General features: G+C 37.4%; 1 protein-coding gene across 2 annotated transcripts in view; it reads right to left on the reverse strand.

Annotated features, from left to right (window-relative positions):
- Positions 1-12196, reverse strand: part of HSF2 (heat shock transcription factor 2) — a 35172-nt gene extending 22976 nt beyond the window's left edge. For both annotated transcript variants that reach the window (XM_032274908.1, XM_032274907.1), the window contains exon 1: positions 11906-12196. In XM_032274908.1, coding sequence (XP_032130799.1) covers positions 11906-11998 — 93 coding nt within the window. In that variant the 5' untranslated portion in view covers positions 11999-12196. The remainder of the gene's footprint in view (positions 1-11905) is intronic.
- Positions 12197-14583: the final 2387 nt, after the last annotated feature.

Raw genomic sequence — 14583 nt, forward strand, 5'->3', positions numbered from 1 at the left:
AGCAAAAATAGACAAACGGAGCTACATCAAATCTAAAAACTTTTATGAAAAGACTACCAACAGACTGAAAAGGCAACCACGGGAAGAAGAAAGTGCAAATCATATATCTGATAAGGAGTTAATATCAAGAATACAGAACTCTTAAAATGTAAAAACAATGAAAGACAAAAAAAACCCCAAACAACCCAATTAAAAAATGAGCAAAGGACCTGAGTAGGTATTTCTCCAAAGAAGATATACAAACTGCTGGTAAACACATAAAAAGATGGTCAGTAGCACAAATCATTAGGGAAATAAAAAATCAAAACTATGAGATACCACTCCACACTCATTAGAATGGCGATTATCCAAAATCCACAAAATAAATCCTGGCAAGGATGTGAAGAAATTGGAATCTTGGTGCATTGTTGGTGGGAATGTAAAACAGTGTGGCTACTGTGGAAAACAATATGATAGTTCCTTAAAAAATTAAACAAATAATTACCACATAGCATTCCTAACTATATACTAAAAAAAAAAACAACAACATAAAAGCAGCAACTTGAACAGATATTTGTACCTCATGTTCACAATAGCATTTTTCACAGTAGGCAAAAGGTAGAAGTAACCTAAGTATCTATCAACACATGGTGAAATATATATGGATAAAATATGGTAGAGACATGCAATGAAATATTATTTCACCTATAAAAGGAAATTCTGACAAGCTACAACATGAAAAGAACCTTATGCTGTGAAATAAGCCAGTCACTAAAGAACAAATACCATACAAAGTATGAAGTTTTATATGAAGTTTCTGTAATAGCCAATTTCACAGAGACAAAGAGTAGAATGGTGGTTGTCAGGGGCTGGTGGGAGGAAGAGTTGGAAGTTATTGTGAAATAGGTATAAAGTTTCAGCGTGGAAAGATAACAATTGTTCTGGAGATGGATGGTGGTGATCGTTGCCTAACAATGTGAATCTAACTTAATGCCACTGAACTGTACACTTAAAATGGTTAATTTCATGTTATATTTATCATAATTTAAAAAATTACAAACTAAAATGAAATAAAAAATCCCAATGAGAATAGAAAAATGTTAAGTATCTAAAAATAAAATTTAAAAATATACAGAAACTTTTAAAATATTAAAACCATAGAAATATAAAAGGAAGACAAATACAGTATTGTAAATGTGTCAATTCTCTCTAAATTAACCAATACGTTAAATTATCTATTAATTAAAACAATGATTTGTGGAGTAAAGATGAACTGATGCTATCATAACCAAATATTAGATACTTACGTTCATTTGTAAAAATAACTACATAACAACAGGCAAGAAAATATTGACAACAATGGAAACGTGTATTTTAACCCGACCCAATATAGATTATAAAATTATATTGTTAACATTTTAGTACAAAAGAAGGTGTAATTAAATAGATGAATAGACTGACTAGAGAGGATAAGATGAAGCAGCATATATATTTGAGAATTTACCAGGTAATAAGTCAAGATGGCATTCAAATGGAGGGGATAATCAGAACAGAAAAGGATTAAGAAATTTTCCATTTGAGATGAAAAATAGCTCAATGCCATCTCATTCTATACAAACCAAGCTTTTGGAGACGTGACATAATAAACCTAGAAGACATATAGATAAAATATAAATTTATCCATGGAGACTGCTAGCTTCCTATCCTATCTCTACTCTCTACTTTCTTCCTAACAGAAACACATATTTTATGAAAACACATTGTGATATTTAGAAGAGGCTCAGACTCATAATTGAAGAAATGTACAGCAAAAGAAATAATAATTTTCCCTTATTAAATTTAAAACACTTGACAATATCCAATATTGGCAACTAGATAATTATCAAAATTAAAATGCATACATCTTTTCCTATCTTAAAAGAACTTTCTCTCTTACACCTTACTTATTTTTCAATCTACCCATTTGTCTTTTCCTTAACTGAAAAATTTAACAAGCAGGCATTTTAAACCCCCCTTCTCCAACGCAGGACCATCCACTTACTCTCACTAAACACTGGTTTTGGTTCCCTCACTCTACTGAAACCAGATTTCTAAAATGTCAAATGTCAAATTCAATGCCCTCTTTTCAGTCTTGATCTTCCTACACTTCTCTGTGGCATTTCATTTGGTACAACAATCCCCTCCTTAAATGTTCTACTCTCTGGACTTTTATGCTAAACACTATCGAGTCTGTTCTCTCTCATTATTTCCTTTTAATTTTCTTCCACCTATCAAATAAGAAGTAGCTATGTTTTCCAGGTTTTTATCCTTCATCATGGCACCATTCATATTCTTTCCTTCGACAATCTCATCCATAGTAGTGTATCTTACTACTGACTTTATTTTATATGAGGATAAACACATCCACACCTCTGTCCCTGATCATCTCAAACTGCACACTTCAATTTACAATTGTTAACATTTTTTACACTACGTTCTTTAACTCAGTATGTTCTCAATCAAACCCATTTCCTGTTTCCCCCAAAGTCAATCTTTCCTGTGTCTTTCATTCTAGCAAGTCCCTTCCCGACTAAGTTACCCATCTGCATTTGATATTTAAAAAAAAAAAGAAGAAAAAAGCTAAGTTAAAAACTCTCAATTCTAACTGCTATTAAGGGGGAAACACTAAAAACATTCCCTTTAAAAATGAAGAACAAAGCAGGAATCCCATGATCATTGCTTCTATTTACTCTTAGTTATGGCCAAAAGAAAAACTGAAGCATAAAGGTCTGAAAGGAAGAAAATGAATGTCAATCACAGATACTATGGATGTACTCAGAAAACTGAAATCAATAAAACAATTTTCTCACTGGTTTATTACCAATATACAAAAATTACTTGTATTTCTAATTAACAGCAACAGCAAGAAATCTATTTTTAAATCAAGAACATCATTTACAACATCTATAAGTTATCTAGGAAGAAAATGAACAAAGATGCACAACACCTAATAGCAAACATTTAAAAATCAACAAAATAAATTTAGAAATATGCCTTATTCGTGAGAATATACAGTAACAGACAGATATCTATTTTCCCTAATCTGACATATAGTTTTAATGCAATTTTAACAAAAATCCAACAGGTTTTTTTTTTTGTTGTTGTTTTTTTAATGGAACTTGATTTTAAAACATGTGGAAGAGCAGAGACCAAAAATAGTTAAGGCACTCCTGAAGAATAGATTACCTAAGACTTTTTCTAAAGCTATAGTAATTAAGACAGCAGAATACAGGCACAGGATAAATTGTCCAATTGAATGGCTAAAGATTCCAGAAACAAAACCACTGAATGTTTGTGTCCCCCAAAATTTATGTAGAAACCCTCACTCATGATACGATGTTATTGGAGGTAGGATCTTTGGGAGGTAATATAGCACCACAGTAGGTAACGAAGATAGAACCCCCAAGTTAGGTTTAGTGTTCTTATAAGAACACAAAAGAAGAGAGAGACCAGAACACACACTCTAACTCTCCTTATACCATTGTGAAGACACAGGGAGAAAGCAGCTGTCTGCAAAGCAGAGAAAGCCTGAATACAGAACAGAAATGGCTAGTGTTTTCATCTTGGACTTCCTCACCTCCAGAACTGTAAAAAATAAATTCCTGTTGTTCAAGCCACCTGGCCTATAGTATTTTGCTATGGCAGCCCAATTGATTAAGACAATATCTATATGAACTTGTGATGTAAGACAGAAGTGGTAATATACATCATTGGAAAATGAAGAACTACTCAGTAAAGGTGATAGACAACTAGATATTATATGAAAAATAGTGAAATTGGATCCCTCAAACCACATATAAAATCAATTCCACATAAATGTTAAGACTTAGATATGAAACACAAATCTTTAAAATTTTCAGAAGACGGAAAAGCATCTTTCTCTCCTTAGTGAAGGTAGAAGAAAACAATCTGAAGGAACAAAAAGTATGAAACACACGAAAGACTGATGTATTTAATTATACTGAAATTAAGATATACTCATCCAAAGAAGGTAAAAAGTTACAAACTGAAAGATAGAGCCAAAACATAAACTCAAAAAATGAATATGCAAAATATACAGGAATTATCACAAGTAATAGAAGACTAATAGAAAAATGGCAAAACAAACATTTCACAGAACAGGAAACAGAAATGACCAACAAATGTGAAAAGGTTTTAGAACTCATTAATAATCAAGAAAATGTAAATTAAAACCTCACTGAGACAATACTTTACATCAACTAGATGGGTAAAAAGTAAGAAGAATGACAATAATACACAGTTTTGAAGAAGCAGATTAACAGAAAATCTCATACATGGCTAATTGGAGAATAAGCTGGTTTGATCTCCTTGGAAAATAATTCACACTATTTTGAGGTTAAACATTTCATACCCTATATCCCAGCAATTCATGCAAGTATATAGACCTTAAAGAAACTCTTGCCTATATATACCCGGAGAGATATATAAGAATATTCCTAACAGCATGTGACACAGTTGATCTCTTTCCTAAGCCATTTTCTGTCATTAACTTCTTTTTCATTGTTCCTTCTCAGCCTCCTTTGCTGGGTTTTGTCTTCACACTCTCTAAATGTTGGAATACTACATCTTTCAGTTCCTTCTATCTTCACAGAAGACGATTTCATTTGGTCTCATGGCTTTACCAGTTACAAGGTCCAAACTCCATCCTGAATGACAAAGTCTTATACTCAACCACCTATTCAACATTTCCACTTGGACATTATGGAGTGTGGAAGTCAGTCAAGCTATTCAGAAATATTCCTATTTTTTTATGGCACTGCACTTCCCTAGCCCTTTTGAAATTAGGTGTGGCCATATGACTAAGTAGTCAATCAAACTTAAGAAAAATTAAACAATTTTTAAATCGTTTCAAATACAACTATAGATCAATTTTTAATCTCAAAGTTGATATGACAAAAAGAATCTCCAACATATCTTCCCCCATATCTCAGCAAATGAATTTATCCTGTAGTTCACATCAAATTTATGAATCATTCTTAATTCTGTTGCTCCTCCAACCATAGCCAATTTATCAGCAAATCCTGCAGCTTTGCCTTCAGAATAGGTATCAAAGCTGACTACTTCTCAATACCTCTATTGCTGCTACCTTAGTCTTAGCCACCAATATTTTCAATACCACATAGGAAAACTGTGATAGTCTTCTAACTGGTCCACTCATATCCAATCTCCTCACTACAGATTTAGGGTCCTACCATCTGCTCCTGCCTACCTCCCCACCCTCACTCTCCTATTCCCTAGATACTCTAACCACATGGGCCTTCTTGCTTCCTTGAACAGCCACATTCAAGGCCTTTCCTTTTGTCATTCCCTTTGTCTGGCCCATCTTTTCTAATCATTAAGACCTCTCCTCAAACATCATCTCCTTGGAGTGGCTTTCCTCATTACCTTGCCTAAAATATCCATAAATCCTAGTCTGTTTATGGGCCAGTTACCAATTTCTTGCTCCAAATTCATTCTTCATTGTCTGCTCTACAATCATAGAGCTAGGTCCCTTAAATAAACATCTTTCTTTTTCTAGGTGCCATGATGTTAAGTTTTGTCAGCAAGGAATATTAGAGAGATACTACAAGAAAAAGGAGTTCTTGTTCCTGGTTCATGTGTCCTTGGCAGGCTTCTTCAGCGGAGGCAGATTCTCCAGTGTCTAGCTCTTGATATTAATGGTGGTCAGCAACACTCAAAGGCCACTAGCTTTCCCTGGTGCTCCCTCTCCGTTGGGAGGTTTCAAAGCAGAGTATCTCTAACAAGACATCCCTCCATAAACAATTTTTTAGGGTACTCCAGAATGGGGGTTTATAAACTTTTTCTTAATGGGACAAGTAGTAAATTAGGCTTGCAGATTATAATATTATAACTCTACTTTTATAATGAGAAAGCAGATATAGACGATATGTAAATAGACTGGGCATTGCTGTATTCTCATTAAACTTTATTTATAAAACAGCTGGCAAATGGACTGTAGTTTGCCAACCCCTGACCTAGAGGGCATATTTCCCAGCAAGTTTTGAAGGATACATTTCCAGTAAGTTCCACCAGTGCAACATCAGTGAACTTCTCTGCTAGTCACTGAGACATGGCCATATTTCTCCAGCAAGGTAAGGATCTTAGCCTTGGCAAAAAGGGTTCTTAACTTGGGCACTCTATCTCAGCCTTATCAGTAATGGCTACTTCGTTGTTGTTGTTGTTTAGTAATAGCTACTTCTTAAAACTTTTCCTGTGTTCTTTGGATTTTCTTTAATTTCCCTGATATAGTCAGTAACTCTACTAAACTTGCCCTCTTGAAAGTACCTGTGGCTTCTGACTTATGATTGGACCTTAACCAACACATTGTTTATTTAAAGGCATTTATCACGAAGTGAAATTATATTATTTGTGTTTTGCTTGCTTTTAAATTTTTTTTTTTTTTTTAAGAGACAGTGGTCTCACTATGTTGCCCAGACTGGCCTCAAACTTCTGGGCTCAAGTGATCCTCCCAACTCAGCCTCCCCAGTACCTAGGACTACAGGAATGCACCACCACAACTGGCTTGTATTTGCTAAGTTTTTATTTATTGATATTCACCACTCAAATGTAAGCTCCATAAAGGTAGGCATTTGTTTCACTACTAAATGAATTCCTAGTACCTAGCATACTATCAGGTTATAGCAGATTCACAAGTATCTGTGACTGACTAAATGAGCCTCTGGCCAAATAAACTGGATTTTAATTTTAGAATTTCAACAATTTGATTATATAAAATATGGAGATGACAATAATCTCTTGCTTATACCTGTGCTCACTCTCTCTCACATATACTCCTCATTCACTCACATAGCTCTATCTCTGCTTATTGTATTCCCTCAGTCTCTACTCTAAAATTAGTAAATAACTTATTTGGCTGCAAAAATTCACCCTCCTGACTTTTAAACCTCTGAGGTTCAAGCAATATAATACAGAATCTCCCTCTAAGTATTTGACAAGGAACAGAAAACTACTTCTGAGTAAGATGGAAAAGATTGGCAACTTCTCCTTAAACCTTACCCACAAATGTTAGCAAGATTCCAGAGTAGAAACAGTTGTTACTCTCTAAATTAACCTTTCGGCACTCTTGGTTTAGAACACTCAAAGTATTCCTAATAATCCAATAATTTACCCCCTATTACTTCAAAACACTTTTTAGAACAAAAATTTGTGACTTACTTTAAAAACCAATCTATAATTTTTATATATGCACCAGCCACTCCTTTGGAGTCTTTAGCTCATTCTTTTTCTCATGTATACAAATAAAAATACCTGAAAATCAACCTTTCAACTTTTCTGCAGGCCCATCTAAGTTGGATTTTACCCCTAGCCTCCCATACTTGCAGTCTTTCTTATTTTCACTTTGAAATGCTGCAATAATGCAATGGTTGCTGGGATGTTCAAAACAATACTAGTACTTTGTGAAGTCCAAGGGCCTGCTGCTCAAATTCATCCAAAACAGCTAGAAAACACTGGAAAAATTCTGTTTTTGCCCTCTCTCCCTCCTACCTATTTCCTAATTCATCTCTGCTGACATGAGGGGGATAGAGAAGTAGAGAATGCCAAAGGGCACAAAAAGGAGGAAAAGCTGAGTATAAAGTCTTCGGTGGAAATCACTTCATTTTCTCACTGAAGAACAGAGACAAAGGTATCAACACTAATGAAAGAATGACCTTCCAGTTCTTTCCTTCTTTTATACTGCTTCACTTCTGCATACACTGATTATCACATTTCATTAACTGTAAAGGCTGTTTTTTACTATATAACTTTATTTAACCTCTATGGCTTCATCTCTGAATATCAAGTTTCACCAGTTGCTTCCAAGCTAATACATGCCCTCTCTTTAGAACACTGTTACATTTAAAACAGTTTTAGGTTGTCTGACAGTATAATCTCTGTACTTGATTCTGGCAACAGACTACCAAAGCCAGTAACAGTTCTATGAAATTTTACATTTAAAGGAAATGTTAAAAAAAAAAAAAAAAGAAACTTTTCATTTTTGTTTTTCAGAAGAGTAAGGAAAAAATAGAAATATGTAAACCATATTTCTATTTTTTTTTAAGACAGGGTCTTAAAAAAAAAAAGTAAACCTTTTTTTTAAGACAGGGTCTCACTCTGTTGCTCAGGCTAGTGTGCAGTGGTATAATCTCAGCTCACTGTAACCTCTGCCTCCCCCGCTCAAGCCATCCTCCCACCTCAGCCTCCAATTAGCTGGGACTGAAGATGCACACCACCATACCTGGCTAATTTCTGTTTTTTTTTTTTTTTTTTTTTTTTTTTTTTTGTAGAGACAGAGTTTTGCCATGCCGCCCAGGCTGGTCTTGAACTCCTGAGCTCAAGCAATCTGACCATCTAGACCTCCCAAAGTGCTGGGATTATAGGCATGAACCACCACGCCCGGCCACAGTATGCTCTCCTAAAGACAGTCTGGACCTAAGACATTTGTATTGTTTTATACTCAATAACACATTTAAGTATAATTTCAATTGTTCAGAATATTATATTCTTGTATCTAATGGTGAGAGCTATTATTTCACCTTTCAATTTTGTCACATTGCAAATTTCAAGGAAAATTAAAATTATTTAAGTCTCCAGAGACATTATATGAAGTTTTCCAAAATACAGTTGGTTAAGAGTTTTTTTCCCTTGCCTTACACTCAAGGTAGACAAATAAATTATTTTCCACCATTGAAAAAAAAATTGCACAAAAGGCTGTGTGGTTCCCAAAACAACTGCTTCTTCTTAAAGTTCTCAATGATTTTCATAGTATAAATGCTAAATTACCTCAACAGAAGTGTAACACAATAAGTTAGAAGGAAACCAGAAACCACCATAAATAGCAACTTAAAAGATGAGAGTACCTGGGCACCAATGGCTCACACCTGTAATGTCAGCACTTTGGGAGGCCAAGATGAGCAGATCTCTGGAAGTCAGGAGTTTGAGACCAGCCTGGTCAACATGGTGAAACCCCGTTTCTACTAAAAATACAAATATTAGCCAGGCATGGTGGCGTGCGTCTGTAATCCCAGCTACTGGGGATGCTGAGGCGTAAGAACCGTTTAAGCCCAGGAGGCAGAGGCTGCAGTGAGCTAAGATCATGCCACTGTAGTCCAGCCTGGGTGACAAGAGTGATATAACAACTCAAAAAAAGAAAATGTGATATAGTCTCCAAGAACTTCAAAGCCTGTTGAGGACTATTATATCATCATTCCTACCACTCCCATTACATTTTCTAGGAATTTCATTTATTCATCAAAAAAAAAAAAAAAAAAAAGAAAGCAACTTATTTTGGTTTTTCCACCTAACATTATTGTTAAAGTTTTACTTTTCAGGCTAGCAATGCTTTTAGAAAAATCTATGGAAAGCACGAGTGAGACAGCTGTCTAAGCTACGAGGCTTAGCCCTAGACAACATTTATTCAGAATTGTTCACTGACTTATGGCAAGCAACATTTTTGGTATAAAACTAAATATGGTGTCAACTTGCATTATGTCTAGTCCTATCGGTGGAAGAATGATCTGGGGGCTCAGAAATCTATTAGGGTTAGGGGTGTCCAATTTTTTGGGTCACAATGGAAGAAGAATTGTCTTGGGTCACAAATAAAATACACTAACACTAATGATAGCTGATGAGCTTAAAAACAAAACTGCAAAAATATCTCACGTTTCTTTAAGAAAGTCTATTCATTTGTACTGGGTCACATACAAAGCTATCCTGGGTGGACTGTGGGCCTCAGGTTGGACAAGCTTGTGTTAGGGTCTCATTTCCAACCTTGGCTAGCTATATAATTATGGATAAATAATCTCACCAGTCCAAGCCTCAAATCCTCATCTAATACAATGTTGAGGCTAACCTAGATGATCTCTAAGATTCATTTCAAACATAATTTTTATCTTCATCATTCCTACCACTCCCATTACATTTTCAAGGGATTTCATTAATTCATCGAACAATTATTAAACACCTGCTGTGACTCTAGCACAAACAGTAATCTGAGTGTACATTTTGATTGTACCACTGGTATATTAGAAAATTAGTTAACACATAAGCTTAAAGTTAATAATGGGATTAAGAAAAAATATTTAAGTGGTTTATTTGGTTTAGAACTCACAGAATGATGGATTTATATATCAGTATGAAACTCTCCACATTTGACACTGCTCAGAAAATAAGAATGTTATTAAAATACTGTGACTAATCAAAATGTAACAGGCCTACCACTGACATGATAAAACCAACTGCCAATATGTATAGACCCTATTTCTGGCCCGTAAAAGACAAAAAGGCATGATAAAGTCAGCTTTCACGGGCACAGAATCTCAGTCCAATCTCTAACATGAATACATTTCTGAATAACAGTCTGTGGTGATCCTTCGTGTCAACTTTTAATCCTTCTAACTGATGAAAAGCATGAGACATCTGTTTATTTTAAGTACATGCTAGTGGCTGGCTTTTTCATCTTCGCCTAGCTTTGTACAATTGTACAGAATGCATTAAATGCTTAATACAAACACACACAATGCCCCCCACTCAACTCCAAGCAGGGAGTGGGGGGGTAAAAGGATAACTCAGTTTGCTCATAAGGAAGGAACACACAAAAATTAAATCCTAGAAGGAAGCTGGAAAAAAGAACAAATAACAACACAAGGCAAACTATGGTATTAAATAGTCAGAACTTCAGGGTCTTAATAATGTGTTAACTCCCTGTTAAGACAAAAGTAAATAAAACTGAGGGTTCCTATAACAGGAAGAGAACAGGAAAGAAAGGCAGGAGGAGGAGGGGAGATAACATTTACTCAGCACGTAACAGGTGCCAGGCACTATGCAGGTAGTTTTCACTTATTTTTCTCAGGAACTCTACACATGAAAATATGCCTCAATAGGTGATCATCTGCAGTAAGAGTTAACCATTTCCCTTCAGGAAAAAGATTTCAACAGCCTAAAGGTGTATTCTAACGCACAGGCACTGTGGACGTAAACAATCATTCTGCCTAGAATCTTGTATTTGGAACTGGAAGAGGTCTTGGGTCACCTAGGCAACCCATCCATCTTATGAACGATTAACTTAGGCCAGACAAGTTAAGGGGCTGGACTAAGGTCATCCTTGTTTAGAAAAAGAGTTGGGATCAAACCAATAATCAATACATGGGCATGCCCCTCTGCTGGTAACTATTCAGTGAAATTTAGTCATTACTAAGTTACTGACCACCTATTAGTACTTTATTAAAACAATCCTAATTATCCGATTATACAAACAGCACAGAATCTCCAAAGAATTTGTTAATTTCTATGTTTTTTTAAACCAACTGATAACCAGTAACTTGCGTTTGAATTTGTCAATTTCCCTGGCTGCTCTCCTCCTTAAGATCCCAGATGCAAAGCGGTGTTGGAGGAACGAGGTGATCGGTCGCTGAGGTAAGGATCGCCTCCTATAAAGCCCCAAGTCGATGATCCTGGCCCTGGGCTCCCTGTCCCCTCCGCGATTTGTAACCCCTGAGCTGGGCGGGAGGACAGAGGATGAGTGTGCAGTAAAGTGGCTCTCGCGCCCTCGGCTCGCCGATTGCCCTCGCGACGTCGGGCCGGTTCCGAACGCGGACTGGACCGTTAAGGGGCTGCCTGGGCCGCTAAGCCCCGCGCGGGCCGCCCCTCCCCCACCGCGGCCTGAGGCGAGAGGCGCTGCCGGCCGGGCCCCCACGGCTCCCCGAGAGAACAATACAGGGGGTCTCCTGCGAGGCCGAACACCAAGGCCCCGCGTTGCGGGCCTCGCAGACAGCGGCGAGCCCCAAGGCCGCAAGAGACCACCCCGCAGGAGAGCAAGTGAGGGGGCGGTTATTCAGGGGGTTCAGAGGCCGCCGTGGCCTGACCGTACCTGACTCCAGGTGATGAACTCGTTAGTATGGGTTTCCTCCACAAGCGTCCACAGTTTGCTGAGGAAAGCCGGCACGTTCGAACTCTGCTTCATTGTTAACGCGGCGCAGGGATTCCAAATTCTACACCCGAACGCGGTGGTAGCGGCGGCGGCGGCAGCGGCGGCGGCGAAGGCAGCAGCTCCCCGAGAACGCCCACAACGCAGGCGCAGCAGATCTCGGTCCCCGCCCCCCAACCCCGCCAGGCGCGCGGGGAGGCCGAGAGGCCGGGCGGCCGCACGTGACGGACAAGTCTCCTCGCTCCGCCTGTGCGCGCAGTAGTTCCGCGCCGGTCCAGTCCCTGGCCAATTCCAGAGGCCGACCACACGGCAGAGAAAAGTGATTGGCTGCTACAGACATGAAGGGGGCGGGAGCAGAAGGAGGTGGGAGCAGAAGGAGGTGGGAGCAGAAAGGGGTGCTGCCTTCTCATTTGCCTTTTATACAGAAGGCTTGAGGGTAGCGGGACTTCGGCTTGGGCGACCGTGTTTGGTTGTTTCATGTGGAACAGCTTATGGTTCCTGGACTGTGGCTGGGAGGCTACAAAAAGCCCCCAGGGTCTTTGACTCATAAGTTTGGCAGCCAAAGTGTGGTTTGCACCAGTTTAGAGAAAGGATCATTCGCGTGTGGAAAAAGCCAGCTCTTAAGCATGATGTGCTAGGCCTCAAATTGAAACTGTCTTAAAAATGATGAACCTTGTTCTTAAGTTTTCGTTGGAAGAATAAGCCCTCTTTAAAATGCATTTATCAAAAAGAGCAGTTTAAATAACTCACTCTCTACTACTTAGAGATGTAAACCAGGAACTGCAATTGATAATACATCATGTGCTGTTTTTAATCCAGTCATCAAATGCCTACTCTGCACCCAGAATAAAAAGAAACAGGCTCGTTTATACTGTTTTAATTAAAATAGTTGTTCCTCTATGTACTTTACAGATCTATTCTTTTTGGCCTGAGAGATTGGTATAGTGGAAAAAAATAATGAAACAAAGCCTCTTGGACATTTTACTGTATATTAAAATAAGCTGGTACTGTCATTTAGAACAATTCCTTAGCCACCAGTGCCAGTTTTTCCCATTTCTTGATTGGGAATAAGATCTATCTTTTTACCCATTAAGAGTGTCTTTAATAACATGGCTGTGAATATGCTTTGAAAATATGAAGTCTACAAAATTAAACATTTATTTATTTTTACAAAAGTCGGCATGTGAAGACAAAAACTTACAAACAAGAGATAACACATTATACAAAAATTCAACATAGAATTGGTTTACTTCTTGGATAAATATAAAATAGTACATTAAATATATATATATCTTCCAAAGAGCAAATATTTATTGAATGCTGCCTTTGTGCTCAGCACTGGGATGTTGGCTGAAGCAAAATCAGATATAAGGAAGCATACATGTGACAGAGGGACTGAAATTTTATGAGCTCTTATATATGCCAAGAGCTTTACATATATTATTGAATCATTCACAACAACCCAGTGAACTAGGTCTTATTATCCCATTTTCCTAATGAAGATTCTGAGACTCAAAAGTTGATTAATTTCCCCAGTCACAGCTAGTAAGTGGGAGACAGTATTTACACCCAAGCTTTATTGAGCTCAAAAGCATGTGCCCTTTCCATTGTAAAATGATGACACTATCTCAAAGCTCAAGATGCTTGTATTCAAACTTGAGTAACAATATGAACACAGTGATCAGCACTCATTGATATATTAAAAAAGCTAAATGTTTGGCATAAAATAAGTACTAGATACGTTTAAAAAGACAGATTAGTAGGTTAAAGTGGTAAGGAAAGATTTCATGGAGGATAGGGACCTTAAGTTGGGTCTTGAAGTAAAAATATATTTGAATAGCTAAAAGGATGACAACAGAGCGAGCAAAAACCAAGAAGCTAATGATCATGTCTATCTATGGAGGGAAACAGCTCAGGAGGTAAGATTGGTAATGTCTAAGGGGGAAATGTGGCTTACTTTCATGGCATTATATTATTTTAATCTAAAAAATATATAGTGTGTTTAGATAGAAGCAGAAACTTGTCTTTGGACATTCAAAAGCTGAGCACTCATAGGGCTGAGCTTAGTGGGGTGCCACACTTGGTTTAATACTCTGCTCTCACCCTCCTGAGATTCTTAAGTTTTGAGCAATGGACTCTGCATTTTCATTTTGCAATGGACCTTGCAAATTCTATGCTGATTCTGTTTCTAATGCATGGCATCTTATAGACCAAAGTTTGAAACAAGTGGTTCTCAAACTTAAGCATGCATCTGAATCACTTGGAGAGGAGAGCATTCCAGTAAGCAAATGAGCAATATCACCTATCAGGTAGTGTTTGTAATACTTATAAGACCAGTGATAGGGATATTATTAACCAGATAAGGAAACCGTGGCACCAGAAAATTAGATGATGTATCCAAAATCATCTAGCTAAGGTTGGAATTGAAACCAGGTCTTTCATAGTCTGAAACATGCTTTTTAAATTTATACCAATGTGCATCAAACTTTAGCCCAGAATCACTTGGATGACTTCTTAAAAAACAAATTGCTGCTTCTGCTTCCATGGCACTTAGCGAGTCTGAGGTAGAGGCTAAGAATGTTTATTTTTAACAAGTCCCAGATGATGCAGATGCTACTGGC

This window comes from Sapajus apella, unplaced genomic scaffold (assembly GCF_009761245.1).
Source record: "Sapajus apella isolate SASKATOON/1434 unplaced genomic scaffold, GSC_monkey_1.0 scaffold6, whole genome shotgun sequence".
Lineage (NCBI taxonomy): Eukaryota > Metazoa > Chordata > Mammalia > Primates > Cebidae > Sapajus > Sapajus apella.